The sequence below is a fragment of the Pagrus major genome, chromosome 17, assembly GCF_040436345.1.
Source record: "Pagrus major chromosome 17, Pma_NU_1.0".
Classification (NCBI taxonomy): Eukaryota; Metazoa; Chordata; class Actinopteri; order Spariformes; family Sparidae; genus Pagrus; species Pagrus major.
Window position 1 is genome coordinate 26,288,342 of NC_133231.1, and position 16,483 is coordinate 26,304,824.

General features: G+C 39.8%; 3 protein-coding genes across 5 annotated transcripts in view; 1 reads left to right on the top strand and 2 right to left on the bottom strand.

The window, feature by feature from the left end:
• Positions 1-3,612, bottom strand: part of otud7b (OTU deubiquitinase 7B) — a 40,831-nt gene extending 37,219 nt beyond the window's left edge. For both annotated transcript variants that reach the window (XM_073485247.1, XM_073485245.1), the window contains exon 1: positions 3,463-3,612. The gene's annotated coding sequence lies outside the window, so the exon portion shown is untranslated. The remainder of the gene's footprint in view (positions 1-3,462) is intronic.
• Positions 3,613-4,073: 461 nt separating this feature from the next.
• rbm8a (RNA binding motif protein 8A) lies at positions 4,074-8,258 on the bottom strand. Of its 2 annotated transcripts, none has more exons than XM_073486176.1 (6): positions 8,153-8,258; positions 7,453-7,512; positions 7,266-7,343; positions 6,403-6,539; positions 4,848-4,984; positions 4,074-4,528 (listed from the first exon to the last, which is right to left on the bottom strand). In XM_073486176.1, the coding sequence occupies exons 1-6, from the start codon at positions 8,211-8,213 to the stop codon at positions 4,480-4,482; spliced, it is 522 nt and encodes a 173-aa protein (XP_073342277.1). In that variant the 5' UTR covers positions 8,214-8,258; the 3' UTR covers positions 4,074-4,479. The 2 variants fall into 2 exon arrangements, with proteins under 2 accessions (XP_073342277.1, XP_073342276.1); XM_073486175.1 differs by having other exon boundaries at positions 8,147-8,257.
• A 5,571-nt stretch (positions 8,259-13,829) lies between these two features.
• afp4 (antifreeze protein type IV) lies at positions 13,830-15,183 on the top strand. Its single transcript, XM_073486186.1, has 3 exons — positions 13,830-13,888; positions 14,099-14,249; positions 14,922-15,183. The coding sequence occupies exons 1-3, from the start codon at positions 13,837-13,839 to the stop codon at positions 15,181-15,183; spliced, it is 465 nt and encodes a 154-aa protein (XP_073342287.1). The 5' UTR covers positions 13,830-13,836.
• The last annotated feature ends 1,300 nt before the right edge of the window (positions 15,184-16,483 follow it).

Sequence of the window (16,483 nt, forward strand, 5' to 3'; positions counted from 1 at the left end):
GCCCTGATGCACACACACACACGCATACACACACTTAGTGAGCAGCTGTTTGGGGGAGCCCAGCGAGAGACGAATTTAAATTTTCATACCCTCTGGGTTACTCAAGCGGCATGGTTACCCTGTGTAACTCTATATTCGCCAAGGCAGTCATAACAGCCACAGCCGTCCAGTGCAAAAACAGTAAGTAAGGTCCATGTGAAAGACATTAAGGATATGAAAGATGGTAAAGATAGTAACACGAAACCTCTGAGAGAAGTACTACTCCAGAGTAAGTTTCCCACCAGAAAGACAAACAAGTTAAACTAACTACGAGCACTGTAACACTACAAACTGAGACTCGCACGTGTTCTTTACTGCTCTACCCTCAATTGTGTAATCCTATGACTTTGCTATGTGTCACAGCAAAACTGGAATACAGCATCGCCACCCGGTCTTGCAGCTTTAAAATGAAAGCTCTTTCCCACAGACATTTCAAGTGTCTACACATTACTGATCATTTAACGTAACAGCGAAAACATTTCCACTCTCGCCATCCGTGTCATCTCCTCTGTATCGTTTTCAAATGAGGCTACAGTGAAATGCTTACCGCAGCTCATTTGAATACTGTGGGAGATCTCTGCATGTATGATAAGCTTGCAAACTGCAAGCCACACATTTTCATTTGGATCAACAAAACTCAAGCGGTTCGAAAGAAAAATCAAATTGCAATGACTCGGTGAACAAAGAATTTAAACCATATTCTGCCTTGTTCTGTACCACTGGAGGCAGGCTGTGAGTGGATGTATCTACTGGCTGTTTTGTGCATTGACCGGTAGAGTCATTCAAGCATTGACAAACTGGCTCTTATTGTGTAATTACTTACCAAGAAGCTAAACTGTGTCTCTGTCGTGTTGAGTGGTTAGAGAACTTATCTCGTGATATTTTTCCTGTTACACTCTGCCAGTTTGGCATCTGAATTGCACAGGGAAGGATGCTACACCCAACCTAAACTGCTTGCCCGAGGTGCTCTATGTGCTGCTGTACGCTTCAATATGTTCCTTGAAGTGTTGAGGACGTGCACAATGAAGCCTGACGGTGCAACCTCACACACCCTCGCAGAGTGCATCAGGGTTTGAAAATCTTTTTCATCTTCAAGTCACAGTGCATGGTGGATCCCACAACCACAACTTTAATAGATTCATCATCCACAGAGATACAATAATGCAAAACTAGGAGTGGGAAAGGGGTTGCAGCAATATACTGTTTCAAGATATAATGTGGTTAAAAACAAAACCATTTACATTTTCTTATCCATGATATTGGTTCTTATTTGTGTTATCAGAATACATGTATTTCAAATGTATATCAAGTTTCATGTTTGATAAGACATGATATTGTGTGAAATTATAATAAATCATTTTTTTCAACCCAAATAAAACGTATGTTTTCATTCCTAAAGGGTCTTTCAGACTGATGATAGTAATAATATTCATGTAATAGCGTACACCGTGAAACCGTGATAATTTCTGAGATGGTTATTGTTCTGTGGAAATATCATATGGTTGCAACCCTCGGTGGGAATAACAGAGTAACTCGTGATACGTTTCAGGATATGTTGCCCATGATAACGATAGTATCACGACAATACAGCGATTCTGTGTTAATCAGTATATTATAAGACAATCACCTAATGATACATCATGATGTTTGACTGAGGAATGCAAAATACCCCTTAGAGGGCAAAGTGCAGGAATTATGTATTTTTTCCCTGCATTGTGCTGTCAGTTTTATAAAATATGACATGAAGTGCACAGAGTCTTAACTTGGTGCCCCTTTATCACAAACACAGTCTGCAGCTTGCCATCATTCCAACGTAAAATAGCCATTAAGTGGCAGAAAGCAGAACAGTTCTGGACTTTAAATGTTTAAAGGAAGGATGAAACTATGGCTCGCTAAGTTTACACCACAAGGGAGTTATAAAGTAGTGACTCTGGTAAGTCAAATTGTCAGGGAAATCTTTTTAGAGCACCTGCATGTTTTAATAAAAATATCTACAATGGCACGAGTGTATCAATAATCCTATCAGAAGAGGAAGCAATACGATATCTTGCTGTATCGATATTTCATCCCAGTCCAAATAAACACATAGCTGACTGCATTAAGCTGGTAGTTCATTCTAACTCTCCTCGCTGATAGCGATCGACAATCTTCTTTCCAGCTGTCGGGCAGTTTTGTGTGTCATGCATTATAAACATCGCCCTGCAGAGCTACAAGACGCTTTGAGCACAGGTGGGACTGTTGGATGTATTTCCTAGCCCATGTAGCTTCTTGAAATTCCATCAACCTTGTAAGATGAGGTTCCTACTTTCTGCTGGGTGTGTTTCCAACAGGATATGGCTTTCTAACAACATAAACAGTCCCCGTAGGTCAAGTGAAGCAAAGACCTTGTGCCTCTAACATACTTTTCACAGTCTGTCCCGGTTGTCCCTGGCAAAACAAAAGAGCCCACAAACACAAGAACCTGAATAATTCAAGGCAAAGTGTAATGCAACCCTCTCTCATCGTGGTGATGTTGGAAATGACGGCAAATAACCCAACGAGGAGGGAGAAGTGAACCCAACGACCACTTAGCTCAGGCTTTTTTGTCACACATATCTGGCAGGCAGGTTTGGGATGACATGCCTCTCACTGCTGGGACTCAAAAGAAAACAAGTCGTTTTTAGTGAGATGTTGAGGAAATACACGTGAGTGAGTGAGTGAGGAAAGTTAAACTCTTAACAGTTTCCTCTGAGCTGCTGCTTTAAGTAAATGTTACATCACACATGCACCTTAAATAAAAAACCGGGCTCAGATTATCTGGATCGTGACTGCCAGCTCTTTGAAAGCTAGCTCATAGACTATAAGTTAAATCCAAAGGCAAAACACACCTGATATAAAAGGGTCATATAGAAATAATCTCCCATTGAGCACAACTTTAAAATGCAATGTTTAAACTGCACAGCTACAATTGACAGCTCATAAAGCTAATGTAATGATAAGCATCCAATTGCACTGACACAACCTGCCTGCCTGCCACGATGAATAAATGAAAATCAATGCTTCTGATGATGGCTTGATATAAATGTTTGACTCCGAGCCAGCTACTATGGCTACGACTCTTCTTTGTAACAAAATATCAACGAACAATACACATGCTTACATAAACGCATTTGAGGCGTTCAAAAGCATGGGGGTTCATCACCGTTTGCACTCAGCCCAATAACTTTATTTTTTTTACGTAATACACTATTTAATCATCCCATTGGGGGAAAACGCAATACTCGTGCACGGCTGCTCGTTACAAACAAAGTGTTTTTCATTTTTTAATAAGTACACCGAACCGTAACGTTTGGCTAGCAAGTGGCTACTTCAAGCCTGGCTAATCAGCAGCTAACGCTGGCTAACGCTGATGCTAGCAGCATAGAGTATCCCTTTACTGCTTACCTTCAGCGGCCTCGCAGATGTTTTTCTCATCGTCCCATGTAGTTTCCCTGCAAGTAACAGCTTCTGGACATCGTATACGTTTCCGAGACCAACAATTCCTAACTTTTTAGCATCTTCGTAGGTGGAACTAAGCGTAAAATCCCAAACCGGACCACCAGCGACAAAGTAATTTCTCCACCACTTACAACAACAACGTCAACCGAAGAATTAAACCCGCCCCCACGAGGAGCCGACCAATCAGAGAGCGGAGTCCGCTTTATTGACGTTTACGAGCACCAATGGCCGCTCTCGGGGTCGTTGACGGACGCTCCCCAGTAGAGTAAACACCAAATGAGGAGGACAGAGTATAAAACACTCGCTTGCCAATTGGCTGCAGAAAAATAAGGGCCAGGGGGGGTTTAGTCCGAGGAGCCTATGAGTGCGCCACTGTGTCCAGAGTGACAGGTGCTTTGGAGTTGACAAAATAGCCGGGGCGGCATCACAGCCCTGGTGAGGTCATCTAGGATGATGTAAACCCTACGTCATGAGCAGTGCTAAATAAAAAAAACACACAGGGCACACATTCATTCACCTTTTAAAAAGTTTAATTTTGTTCTCTCTCCCCCCCCCCCCCCCCCCCCCACCAACTTATATAAAACAAAAACACTCCAACACAATAAAATTCAAATTACATTGAGAAAACTGAAACAACATTTTGAGGGAATGACAACCACACAAACACGTACGACACGAAGTAGGTGTTAAAGTAAAAACCCAGTTCCGCCGACAGCTGAGTTTGGACATGCTTTGCAGGTGACAAAAAATGTTGGGCCAATTTATTCTGTTGTGATTCATCTATTAAGGAGAAAAGTTTCCCGTCTCAATGTTTGAAACTGCACAGCTACATGTCCTAACAACTGTTACAAAATATTGTACAAAAAAAAACTCTGAAATGAGCTTCTTATGAGAGGATGAGAGGATTATAAACCGCCGGTCAAAGTGACGGACAACTCCTCCAGCCAATGACAACCGCCAAACTCAACGCCGCCTCCTGTCTGGACTTCTGCTGCGCCTCCGTCCGCCGGTCCTGTGGAAAATCACAAGTCGCATTAAAAACAGGAAAAGCAGTTCAATTATTAAAATAAAAAATACATTTCGGGGGTCGTTCCATTGCAAGAAAACACATTACATAAAATATTTCAGCGTATTTATCAGTTTTATCTGGATAGTTTACCATAACTATTTTGTCAACATCACGGGATAAGTGATATTGTGATATTTCTTTTTTTATTATAACAATATGAACGTGACCACCAAAATATAGCACAAACATGTAACACGGTAGTTTTGTGAGTTGAACTGCCGTCACATCCAAACACACACTGATAAGCAGACACCACCCTCACCTCCTCTTGTTCTTGGGGGGCCCTCTGACAAATCCCCAGTCAACGCTGATAGGCTGGCCCATCAGGTCCTGACCGTTGAGCCCTTCCATGGCTGCCTGGGCCTCTTTGTATGTCTCATACTCCACCAGTGCATATCCCTAGGGACAGGACATCAGGACATCGTGTGAGTAATTGCACATTTACAGCATCACTGCTTCAGAATTTGGTGGCTTTTTACTATTTAAATTAACAACAGCCATGCGAACAAGGCCTGTTATTACTGAATAATCCAATAATGTCATTCAGGATGTCTGCTCAAACCAGTGTGGGATCACTGGGAAAACACATTTTGAACCTAGCACAAAAGCTTAGCCAATATTATGCATTTTGTCTTCTGAGGCATTGAAAAGATGACCAATAAAATGTGAAAAATCGTTACTACATCATGCTGATCTTCAAACAGCCTGTAATTAACATGAACATTCTCTGTGCTGGAGTGAAATGACAGTGGAGGACGAGTATCAGGACAAAGATGCTTCGTCCTGAATTCATACTCAAAACAATGCTGCCACCTTGTGGCTTAGAGGAAAGTAAACGCAACCCCTTACATCTGGACGGCAAAAAAGGGTCAGCATGTCTAAGGGGGAACACTAGATATTTGTATATATACACATAGGACACCCTCTATCCTTAGACCCTGAATTCACATTTTTAAAAATGACAGAAACCTCAGGTAGAGCAACAGAGGAGATACCCCTCTCCCAGGCCTGACAGACATGCAACAGACGTCATGTACAGAAGAGTCTTAACGTAAAACCACAGTATGGACGACCAGGATGACAGAAAGTATTCATGGATTGTAAAAAAAAACATGAATATGAATACATGAGGAAATAGTTGTGACAAAAAGGTTTACTTTTATAGATAAAGCAACTATCTGCTGTACGTAGAACTCAGAAGAGGTCTGGTTTCATACACACAACAAATGGATTTTAAAGAAAAAGGATAAAAAGCATTTGTCATTGTAATGTGATATTCTTTAAAAGTTACACTTAATATATACAGTTTCACCCTCTGGAAACAATATCACTTCAGCAACAATTTAGAGTGATTCAGAGAAACTAGGGCAGATATTTAATTTTCCAGTTGAGTCAACATGACTTTTGGAGCTTCTTTCAGAGAAGTTGCAGCTAAAGCATAAAAACAGACATTTGGTCTTGAAGTTGACGTACATGGCTTTGTGGTGTCACCATAAATGGTGGTGTAGGGCATTTATTTTTTGGGGAACGAAACATGAATGTTTCTTTCTTCTCCGCTACTTTTAAATGAATTGATACACTACAATCCATATAAGATATCCCACACACAAGTAAAAAATAAGTAAATAATATAAAATAAATATCACATTAGATTATCACATGTATTAGAGCAAGGAAGCGCTCCAGAAGCTGTGTCAACTAAAACAACAAAATAAACAGTCACAGGTTTGCATCGACTTAATGTGAACATCCCTTCCATGTATGAAAGCCACACTGAAACAAACAAAGTGCCGACGCTGCGTGGTTATCTGTCTCACCTTGAGGTAGCCTGTTCTGCGATCAAGGTTGAGATGCAGGTTCTTGATTTCTCCAAACTCTGAAAACTTGTCGTGGATGTCTTCCTCTGTGGCCTCCTCATGTACACCGGTCACAAACAGGATCCAGCCCTCCACAGCTGCAACACAACACGACAAGAAAAGGTGTCAGGGGTCAAACAGTAACACAAGAAGCACTTTCAACAATGTAAATTAGTAAGTATGATAGAGTTATGATTACTTAAGCTCTCATTCCTTGCTAGGTGTACAAATAGACACCAGTCTAACCAATATGAAGCATTCTGAGATCCTCATTTAACTTTCTTATGTATCAACTGTGTATTTGAGTCACAGAGTTACACTTGCATTTTTTCAAATGCTATTTCCTAAAAATAAAAAAGTCATCCTAATTATCTGGATAAAAACTTTTTTAAAAACTTTTGTTTATCAAGCTGCTCTCTTTCTCTATGCATAATGTATGTCCATGCTTGATTTGTCCAACACAAAAAGGGAAAAGTAAAAGAAAGAAACATCAATACAGACAAATAACTGGTAACTGATAATCAAACTTATTTTGGTTCACGTACAAATGGAGCAACATTTCCAGCTTCACAACTTGGTGGACAGGTATTTATGTTTTTATTGTGCAGTGGATAGAATTGTTTTGTGTGCACACAAGTTTTAAAAGGCTGTTTTAAAATGGGATGTAACTGGAAGTGAGAAAAAGCCAATGACTGGTGACACAAGTTAAAGGACAGAGAAGATAGGAACTTTATATGTATATATATATCGCTGAGGCGCTACACGGTGACAAAGTTTAGGCTTTAGTCTGTTAGTTTACATTAACACTGAACTGCAACACTTACATCTCTGAGGGCCTGGCTCGTCCCCGTCCTGTTCCACAGTATCATAGTCCTCTTTGATTCTGGACCGGGCTCCTTCCTCTGGAGACAGAAAAATACTTACAACTACTGGCTGCTGCTATCAAACTGTATTAAAAAAAACTTTAATAGGAGGATTACATGAACTAGCGTCCCAACAAAGGTTACTCACCTGAGCCAAAACCTCGTCCTTTCCTTTTCTTGGCCTTCTCCTTCAACTTGTGGATGCTCTCTGAAGACGGAAAAGTTGAACAAGTCAGAATCTGTGCATGCTGCGACATCTTTCTGCGCACCCTCGGTTTGCAGTTCAGCCACTAGTCAGCTAACTAACGCTGCTGCGTTTTTTTTTTTATATTTGAACTCTGGTAAGACTTTATCTAGTTAATGATGTTATAAAATATGCACGAAATCATATTTATGGGTTGTAAGTTCTTTGAAGTTTGGCCAATCTTCCTATTTGCTAGCTGATAGCTATAAAGACAACTCAAAGGCATGCTAGTGGTGGCTAATAACACGCTAAGTGTAATGCAAGCTAACATGTACCTTCAGGTAAAGTAAACTAAAGGCACGATGCTAAGCTAGGTAACTCTTGCAAATAAACATTTGGCACCCTGCGAGTTGAACTAACTTAAGAAATTAACCACGAACAAGTTAGCATTAGCTTACAAGCAGCATTTGAATGAGCCACCGGTGCGTTGTTAGCCTAATATTAGCTTGTTAGCATTCCTCAGGCCTGCTACCACGCAGTACGCGTTTGAAGCATTTTTCGCCCTTTTTGGTGTAAAGTTAGACCTCAATATTTCACATCATTGGAAAGCCAGAGTTATGGAGCATCTGCTAATTATTGTTGCGAGTAATAAATTTACCATCACCATCCTCATCCATAGGAAAGTCCTCTCCTCCCGCCTCATGAAGATCCAACACGTCCGCCATGATGCCTGTGTGTGTTCGCCGCTGACCGACGCGAAGTGCGCACGCAGCAAGAGACGACGGGGTAGCGGATGTTGCCAGGTTGCGTAAAAGTAAGTAACTACAGCAAAATGTTACTGGACAGCAAACTACAGTAAATCTCATTTATCCTTCAGTTTCTCCCAAACAACACAATCAACAGTCAAGATGAGTACATTTAGAAGTATTTATAAAGAATTTTGTTTCTCAAACCACCCGTAACTTTTATGTGTATTAAAAGTAATTTTCTGGCAACAAATGTGCTTAAGTATTAAATGTACAGGTAAAAGTTAATTATACATATATTTACATGCACTGTATGCTACAGGCTGACTGTTTTCCCAATGCTGAACCTGATATTCGGCATTTTTCTGATTACTGGACTCACTGTTTTGTTTTGTTTTTGTCTAATTTCCAAATTAGTTTTAAAATTCACAGCTGTAGGTCAGATACAGCATGCAATCTGCAAAGTAACTAGTAACTAAAGTCGTCAAATAACTAGAGAGTAAAAAGGGGCCTCCAAAATAAAGTGGAGCTGAAGCAGAAAATAGCAGAAAATGGAAATACTCAAGTTAATACGAGTATGTCAAAGTTATACTGAAGAACAATACTTAAGTAAATGATGTTAGTTACATACAATCACTGGCAGGAGAGACTTTTGATTATTCTGAATGCAAAACCATAGCTTTGCATTTTATTTTGGAATTATTTGAGGATGTTTATTCAGCCTTAGAGGGAGAAGGTGGTTACATTTGTCAATGAAACCTTTGCATAGACTTACTGCTTGTGGACCAGCATTTTATTCTATTCTGTTATTAATACTTTTATCTTAATAATGCACCATGCAGCTCTGGGAGATGCTTCGCTGTTGCGTTGTTTTGCACGATGACAATAAAGATTTGAATCTTGAATCTCAAAGGCATTTTGTTAAATTAATCAGCACAACCAGCAGAGGGCTTTCACACGTCCAGACAGGCTCTTGATCAGTGTAATGAGGCCTGAAGTCACTTGATCACCATCTGGTGGTGAGTTGGATCAAATGACAGAAGACTAACAGACAGGCCTGCTAAATAGAAAGAGGAAAAAAAGCCTTTTGAAAAACTGACATACTTTCCAATTTTATCTCCGAATGTGGAATCAGAACAGGCTGTTCAAATCCTCTGTTACTGACGGGGATGCTGAGAGCTGCAGCCAAAAAAGAGGCTAAAGAAAACAGGGATAATATTGTAAGACTGACCTTTATACTGGACGCAGAGCTAAATATTGTCCCTCTTTATTAGTGTAGAAATATATGTGGCAATCTGACACAGATTTTAGAAACATTAGCAGGGTGGGTTCAGCTCGGATCACACTTATTCTTGTCTACACTTTACTTTTCTCCATACCTTTATTTGGGGAAACCTGCGAGGGCTTTCTTTGCTGTGTTGGCATTAAGTATACTTCTTCAGGATGGAGTTGGGATGTAAAAAGGATACCTCATGTCTCATTTTGGATATGAAGGAACAGCTGAGGATTTGGGGAGTATGTTTGGTGGCATTAGCGAGGCCTCTCAGGTGCTCGTAGGTACTGAATCAACAGCAGGCCTGAGTGGAGAGGATCAGTTTCTTGTTGTCTTGGTACTGAGTGAAGGTAAAATGAAATGTGACTACAGATAATGTGCAGTAACACAGCAGGTTACTTTAGTGATGATTTCTTTTCAACCCTGATCTGTTATCACAAGTTTAAGGCAATGAACTGCTGCTTGAAGTTACAGATTTAAATGGGAAACATTTGCTTTAAAAACAAGCTGGAAGGGTTAAATTTCCACTACGGACACTCTTACAATATCTGACAGTGTTGCCGCCTAGTGGCCAACGTCAGCAGAGCCGCAGGTCAGAGCTCATCAGAGGAAATCCCTGGTGCTCAGAGAGTAAAAGGACCAGTGACTTGCTCTGCTTGCTCCTGCCTGTTGCCATTGCAATCCAAAACCACAATATGAGCAATGATGTGGATTAATAGAGGAATAAAAGAAAAGTGTATCTGTGGTCAGACGGAGACAGTGGTGGGGTTTATGTTCATGAGCAGTTATTACTGTGTTGCACTTACAGTAGACGGTTGTGTAGAGGAGGTGGAGGTGGTGCAGCAGTGTAGGACATGTCTTGTGGTGGGTTTACTTAAGTTCAACTGACGTGAACTCTAGATAACAAGATAAGTTGAAGATAGTCGACAACAAGGATAACCATTTAAAAAATGTCTTTCCTATAATTCTGCAATTTGATACATGTGAACGCATGACAAGTGATTTATTTAGACGTCTACGTGTGTGTATCATAATCATTCAGCACAACACTATTCTATTAAATATCTAATGCACGTTCAGGAAATCAACTGAACTTTAGCCTCGTGGATCTTGAACTAGCATGTAAGCGTGAAAATGTCCACATCACCTCTGTGTCAATACGGAGCCGTGTAGTAACATCTGTAATCTGACATGAATCCACCAATCATGTGGAAGCTGGATTCTACAGTTGTTTGAGAATATTTTTCTTCATGTCTTTCATAATCAGCGTTCATTCTGCTCTGATGCTCTTAAAAATCATCTATCATTCATTTGTTTTGACCTCAGTGCTCCTTTCAAATAAAGCAAACCGGCTGGAGCTGTTTCAAGCGGCTGCACAGACATTTTTACTGTTCAGATAAGCTTTTAAAGCAGCTGTGAAAATACTTTTGATTGTTGTGAAATAACTGTTGATTGCAAAGTGTAATGTCTATAAATTCACTTTCACGATTTGATTTTGTCTGTAGTAAAAGTCTGTAAGTGTTAACAGCAAAATGTACTTAAAGTCTCAAAAGTAAAAGTACTTATTGTGAAATGAAACGTTCCTTGTCAGTGTTCTGTTATTATATCTCATGTTTTTGATACGACTGCTGCATTCATGGATATATTGCATTATGTTCTGCAGATGTTTCAGGCTGAGCTCATTTTATCACTTTATATTCTGTTGGGTAGTTTAATATTTCCTGTGAAAACCACACATCTCAAAAAAAGTCAACTTTTCATGGTGTCAGCCTGTTTTCAGCTTTGCACGATCCAGTTAATCAAAGAGGGGTTTTTTTAAAATAGTTTATTAACTTAAGATGTAGATGAATTTTCTCAACACACAAAAGAACATTTCTTCCTTCATTTAGTGACAAACATTAAAAAAACTCAGGCTGGAACAAACAACAGGAAATCAAAGCCTGATTCAGCCACATCTTTACAGAGACCTGTCTCCACCAAAAAACATCTCAAATCAAGTTATTGCACTCGATAACTGTTTTTTCAAGCCGACATTGGAGGACTATGTGTTTACGTCATTGATGCTAGGTGCTCACACACAGTCGAAGTTGATGGACAGTGTTTCCCAGATGTTGAACTTTTAATGTGAAGATGCCGGCCGCATTGTAATCACCATCTTGTTACTGCTGTTTACATTCACCCCTGACAGAAATTTTAAAAATGCACTTGTTTATCTATATATGTCTATAAATAAACTGTCTATATGTTTGTATGTTATGTTTACAAACTTCCATTTTGTTAAACAACCCTTTTTTGTATAACGACAAATAAATCACAAATAAATCACAACATTTGGAGATACATGGAATTCAATGGGAATGGAAATTTGTAATCTGAAAAGTAGCTAGTAACTAGTGTTGTCTGACAAATGTAATGGAGTGAATAATACATGATTAACCTCTGAGATGTGGTGGAGTAGAAGCATACAGTTGCTTCCGACAAAGCTTCAGACAAAAGACACGTGAACGTCTTTAGTAGAAACACTTGATTGTGCTCGTTGTTCCCAAACAAGCAGTGCAGTACAATATCAAGAGGTGCATATAAACAGATGGATACGCAGGTTGTCATAGTGACGTTGCAGACACACAATGTCCAACCTTGCCAACGGCTGAACAAAAGAGAGGAAATCAATTTGTTTAAACACAAAGAATATATTTAAAGGACGACACATAAGATGCACATGTGCACACAACAACTGTAACCATTTAATAATTGGTAGAGACAGATTTAAAAATATGTAGTAACAGACGAAAGGCCCCAGCATGATGACACACAGGAGAACTACAGTATCATGAGGTTATCAGGGGCTGGTCTCATCCTGCTGTAGATAACACAAACAGTGTAGGGCAGCTGCTGATAGGATTAATCAGTGTCAAAGGTCAGCACCACTCTGCCTCATCAACTGACCCTCTGTTAACAGGACAATGTATGTGTTAACCCGCACCGTCATCAGAAACTGGGTACATGAAACTGAGCTCAGGACTCAGATAAATTATAAACTGTTTAATGTGAATTAAATAAAGGAAATAACTCACACATGACTTCACCCAGAATGATCAGAGCAGTTCAGTAGAAAATGAAATCTTTATGAAGCTGTTTGTTGAGTTTGTGATACCTTCACTTTCATGGTTTTCTACAAGATTTGTAGGCCAGGGTACCTCAGCAGCACGACAGTACTTCATTTTAATGCTGTTTTTCACACATTTTTACTTTTGCAGCTTCTTGCGATTTGGATATTGCACTTGGCTATATGTTAGCTTAGCTTAGAGAGTCACAGGAAACAGGGGAGAGCGAGTGGGGGGTGACATGCAGCACTGCAGCAAGAGGCCACTGGCTGGATTCAAACCTGGGCCACTGCTGAGGATTTGGCCTCCTCTGCATGGGTCGCCTATACCAGTTGAGCTATCGGGGCACTATTTTGATCATATTTTGATGAATTGTGCAGCCTTACTGTGCAGTAGTGATAGATATTTTTTTTAAATGGCAAAAAAAAAAAATCTTCGGTAATGCTCTGTGTTAAGGTCCTTGTAATAAGCATTGGTTCATAGGTAATAGGGCCCTTATACGTCCTGAAACGATGCTTATATAATAAAAGCATAATAAACATGTTTATCTTGAGATTATAAGACATTTATAAGCACTTCTAAGAAACTTGTTCACAGGTTGGCAACGTGTTAACAAAAGCCTTCTGAGTGTCTTATAATTCTTTATAATAGCATCACAAACACATTTATTGAGTTTAATATTATTATGTATGTCATTGTTAAACCTTTATTAAGCTTTTTGTTTGTTTTTTCTTTCCCAAGAGTAATACAACTTAAACTTCAGCAGATAACTACAGTAAATGTAAAGTAGGTCAACAATATATTTAGGACCAGCTCTTGAGTAAATGTGTGAAGATTCATGACGTCAGCGGCTCAGCTTGAATCTTTTTCTCCAACTCACAGAGTGGACTTTGTGTCTCTCCTGTGACGGCTATCAAGCATCAAGGTTCAGCCGACACAGAGATCGTCGGGTCACTTCTTTACGTTGGAGGTGATTAAGCTGTGATTAGCTGTGATTGACTCATCCTCTGGAGCTATAAAAGCCTCCGGCTCCCTGACAGAAGACACCATTAGGTCAAAGAACCCCAGGAGTTAAGGTAAGTTGCACTCTGCTTTACACTGACTGTTACTTATATTTCTTACATTATTAGAAACTTCTCCACCGCTTTGTTATTGTGATCTCTGTTATTGAGTTTTCTGACTGATTCTTTCACTTCCTCCAGGTTGGTCTTGCTCATCTGCAGCTATGAAATTCTCCCTCGTCGCCGCTCTTGTCGTTGTGCTGGCTGTTGCCCATGGTAAGAAAATTCAACAACTGAAAACCTGATTTTAACTTGACCACTGTGCAGTTTAGAGTAAGTGTTATAAGTTTTAAATGGTTAAACCTCACTAAACATACAGCTGAGAACTACTCCCTATCAAATAGTTGTTTTGTGTGTGCATACCTACCTTAAGTTTTAACCAAATGTCATGGATTTAGGGAAATAACAGTAAATGTGTGTTTGCAGGCTCTGAGGCCGTGTCTCTGGTGAAGCGTGATGTCAAGTCTGAGGTAGACAGGATCACCAAGGTTATCAACGACATGTCCGCCAGCATCACCGTCGCGACCCAGGACCTGGTGGAGAAGGTGAAGGCTCTGGAGGTGACCAACACCGCCCAGTAAGTAACAACCAGAAGGAGATCCACAGCTTTAACTCCGACCTACAGTGTTCAGACTTTTATGGTTGTTTTGTAGAAAATTCTAGCTTTTGTTGGCACACTTTGTTTTGCTTGTAATTCTGGGGATCTAGAAATTATAACTGAGCAGCAGGTTGGACAGGCCATTTAAGGAAGTGCTTCAAGGATACAGTCTAAATGAACATGAATGTATGGCAGCTAAATTGTTCTTAGAACGAAGAACAAAGTGGCACATAGAAGTTTCAGAAGCGTTAATTTTCCCTCAGAAAACGTGACTTTATTTTTTAATTTCTGACTTATTTTTATTAGCTGTACACCATAACATGCAGTACAAGTTTATCACTTGAAAAATAACATGAGTAACATGATTTTAGAGATGAAAAAGTCCTAATTATGATGGCAAATTACATATAAAACACAAGGCTGAAGGCTAACTACCTATTTAGATTGTTTTCTGAGATAAAACTCACATCATTGTGACCTATAACCTCGAGTGAATACATCCAAAAATACACACCACACACACCCTGGCTAACCTGGTGTAGTAGCTGTCGCACTAATAAAATGTCAGGCAGTTTAACTTCATTGATCTTTATTTTAATAAAAGTCAGAGTCAGCAGCAGTGATTAACAGATGATCCTCTATCTTCCGCAGGACTTACGTGGAGGACAGCAGGGCCAAGATCCTGCCCCTGGTCGAGAAGGTCCAGGCCGAGGCCGTCAAGCTGCAGGAGCAGGTCAAGCCCTTCATCGCCAACATCGAGGATCAGATCAAGCCCATGACCGACAACTTCAACGCTCAGGTCAAGCCTCTGACCGACAACTTCCAAGGCCAGGTCAAGCCCCTGACCGACATGATTGAGAAGCTCTTCCAGCAGATGATGGACCAGACCAAGGCCCTGCTCCCCCCCCAGTAAAGCTCGCTGTTGGTTGGTTCCAGCTGCAGTGACATATATGTATGAATACTTCACTGGTGTTTGCTTGAATATCATCATTAAAGGGGTTTCAAGTCATCATTTTGAGCTGACTCATTCTTCATACTGGCTCAAAGCTATTTATGATGATTTATGAAAAAGCCAAAGGGCAAGTCATAACGTCCAAATGAAATATACTGTAGCAGAATTTGATTGAGGTGAACGTCGATATCAACATTACCTCTGACCTCTGGGTCATCTGTGTTTTCCATCATTTATGGTTCAATATTCTGAAGTCAGATAGGTTGGAGTCCAGCTGGACGACATCAGGCCGATGAGATCAACCCGAATTCATGGATGTATCGACTTTAGGCCAAAAATTAACCTCATACACGATCAGAACGATAACCAGAACTAATGGGAGCTTCTCAAAGCTGAAGAGGTTCTGCTTCATTTATTCTCATCACGACAACCTTTGAGCTTGAGGGGGAAAAATAAAGAAAAATCACTTCCAGAAGAGTGTGAAAAAGCAGATTAACGACACATGCATTTGATTATAAACTGTTGGGAATAATAAAAGGTTAGATCACTATTATTTCTATTTGAAGCAAACAATGAGTGAGAACATTAAAATAAGGTAATTTTGAGATTAATTTGACAACAACTCTTTCTTACCTGTCAGATTCCACCTCGTTCTGTGAGCTGCCGTCCCGTCCGGCACGACACGAAACCCTGCAGACATGAGCCAGTTTAATTCAAAGTGAGAAGACCAACTGACAAGTGAAATAATGAATCCCTCCAGATGAAAAAGATCTGTAATGATTTTTACACACACAGTTAAAAATAACTAGTTCCTTATCGATCAATAACTCAAACAATAATAAGCAATAATATGGATTGTTAAGAGTATTTGTATGCTGTTAAGAGATTATATTCTATTGATCTTAACTGAGCCCAAGGTTGAGTAATATTTTATTATAACCATCATTAATAAATGGTAAATTTATAGTTAATAATGTAATTTTAGAGCCCAGACGATACAGGATTTTTCTGTAGCGATGCTGATACCGATACTGGGAAGTAATTAATTTTCTATATCGATATATCGGCTGATATTCTTGTATGGACAGAATATTTACATAAACACACGTTTCCCAACGATCGCTTGAATGTATTAAACATTAGTGAGAAACATACGATCATAATGGAGGCAGGATGTTTTACAGTTTAACAATAAACTTTGTTGTCCAAAATTGGTTAATTTTTACTGGGAATTATACAATTATAAGCCACCACAAGTATC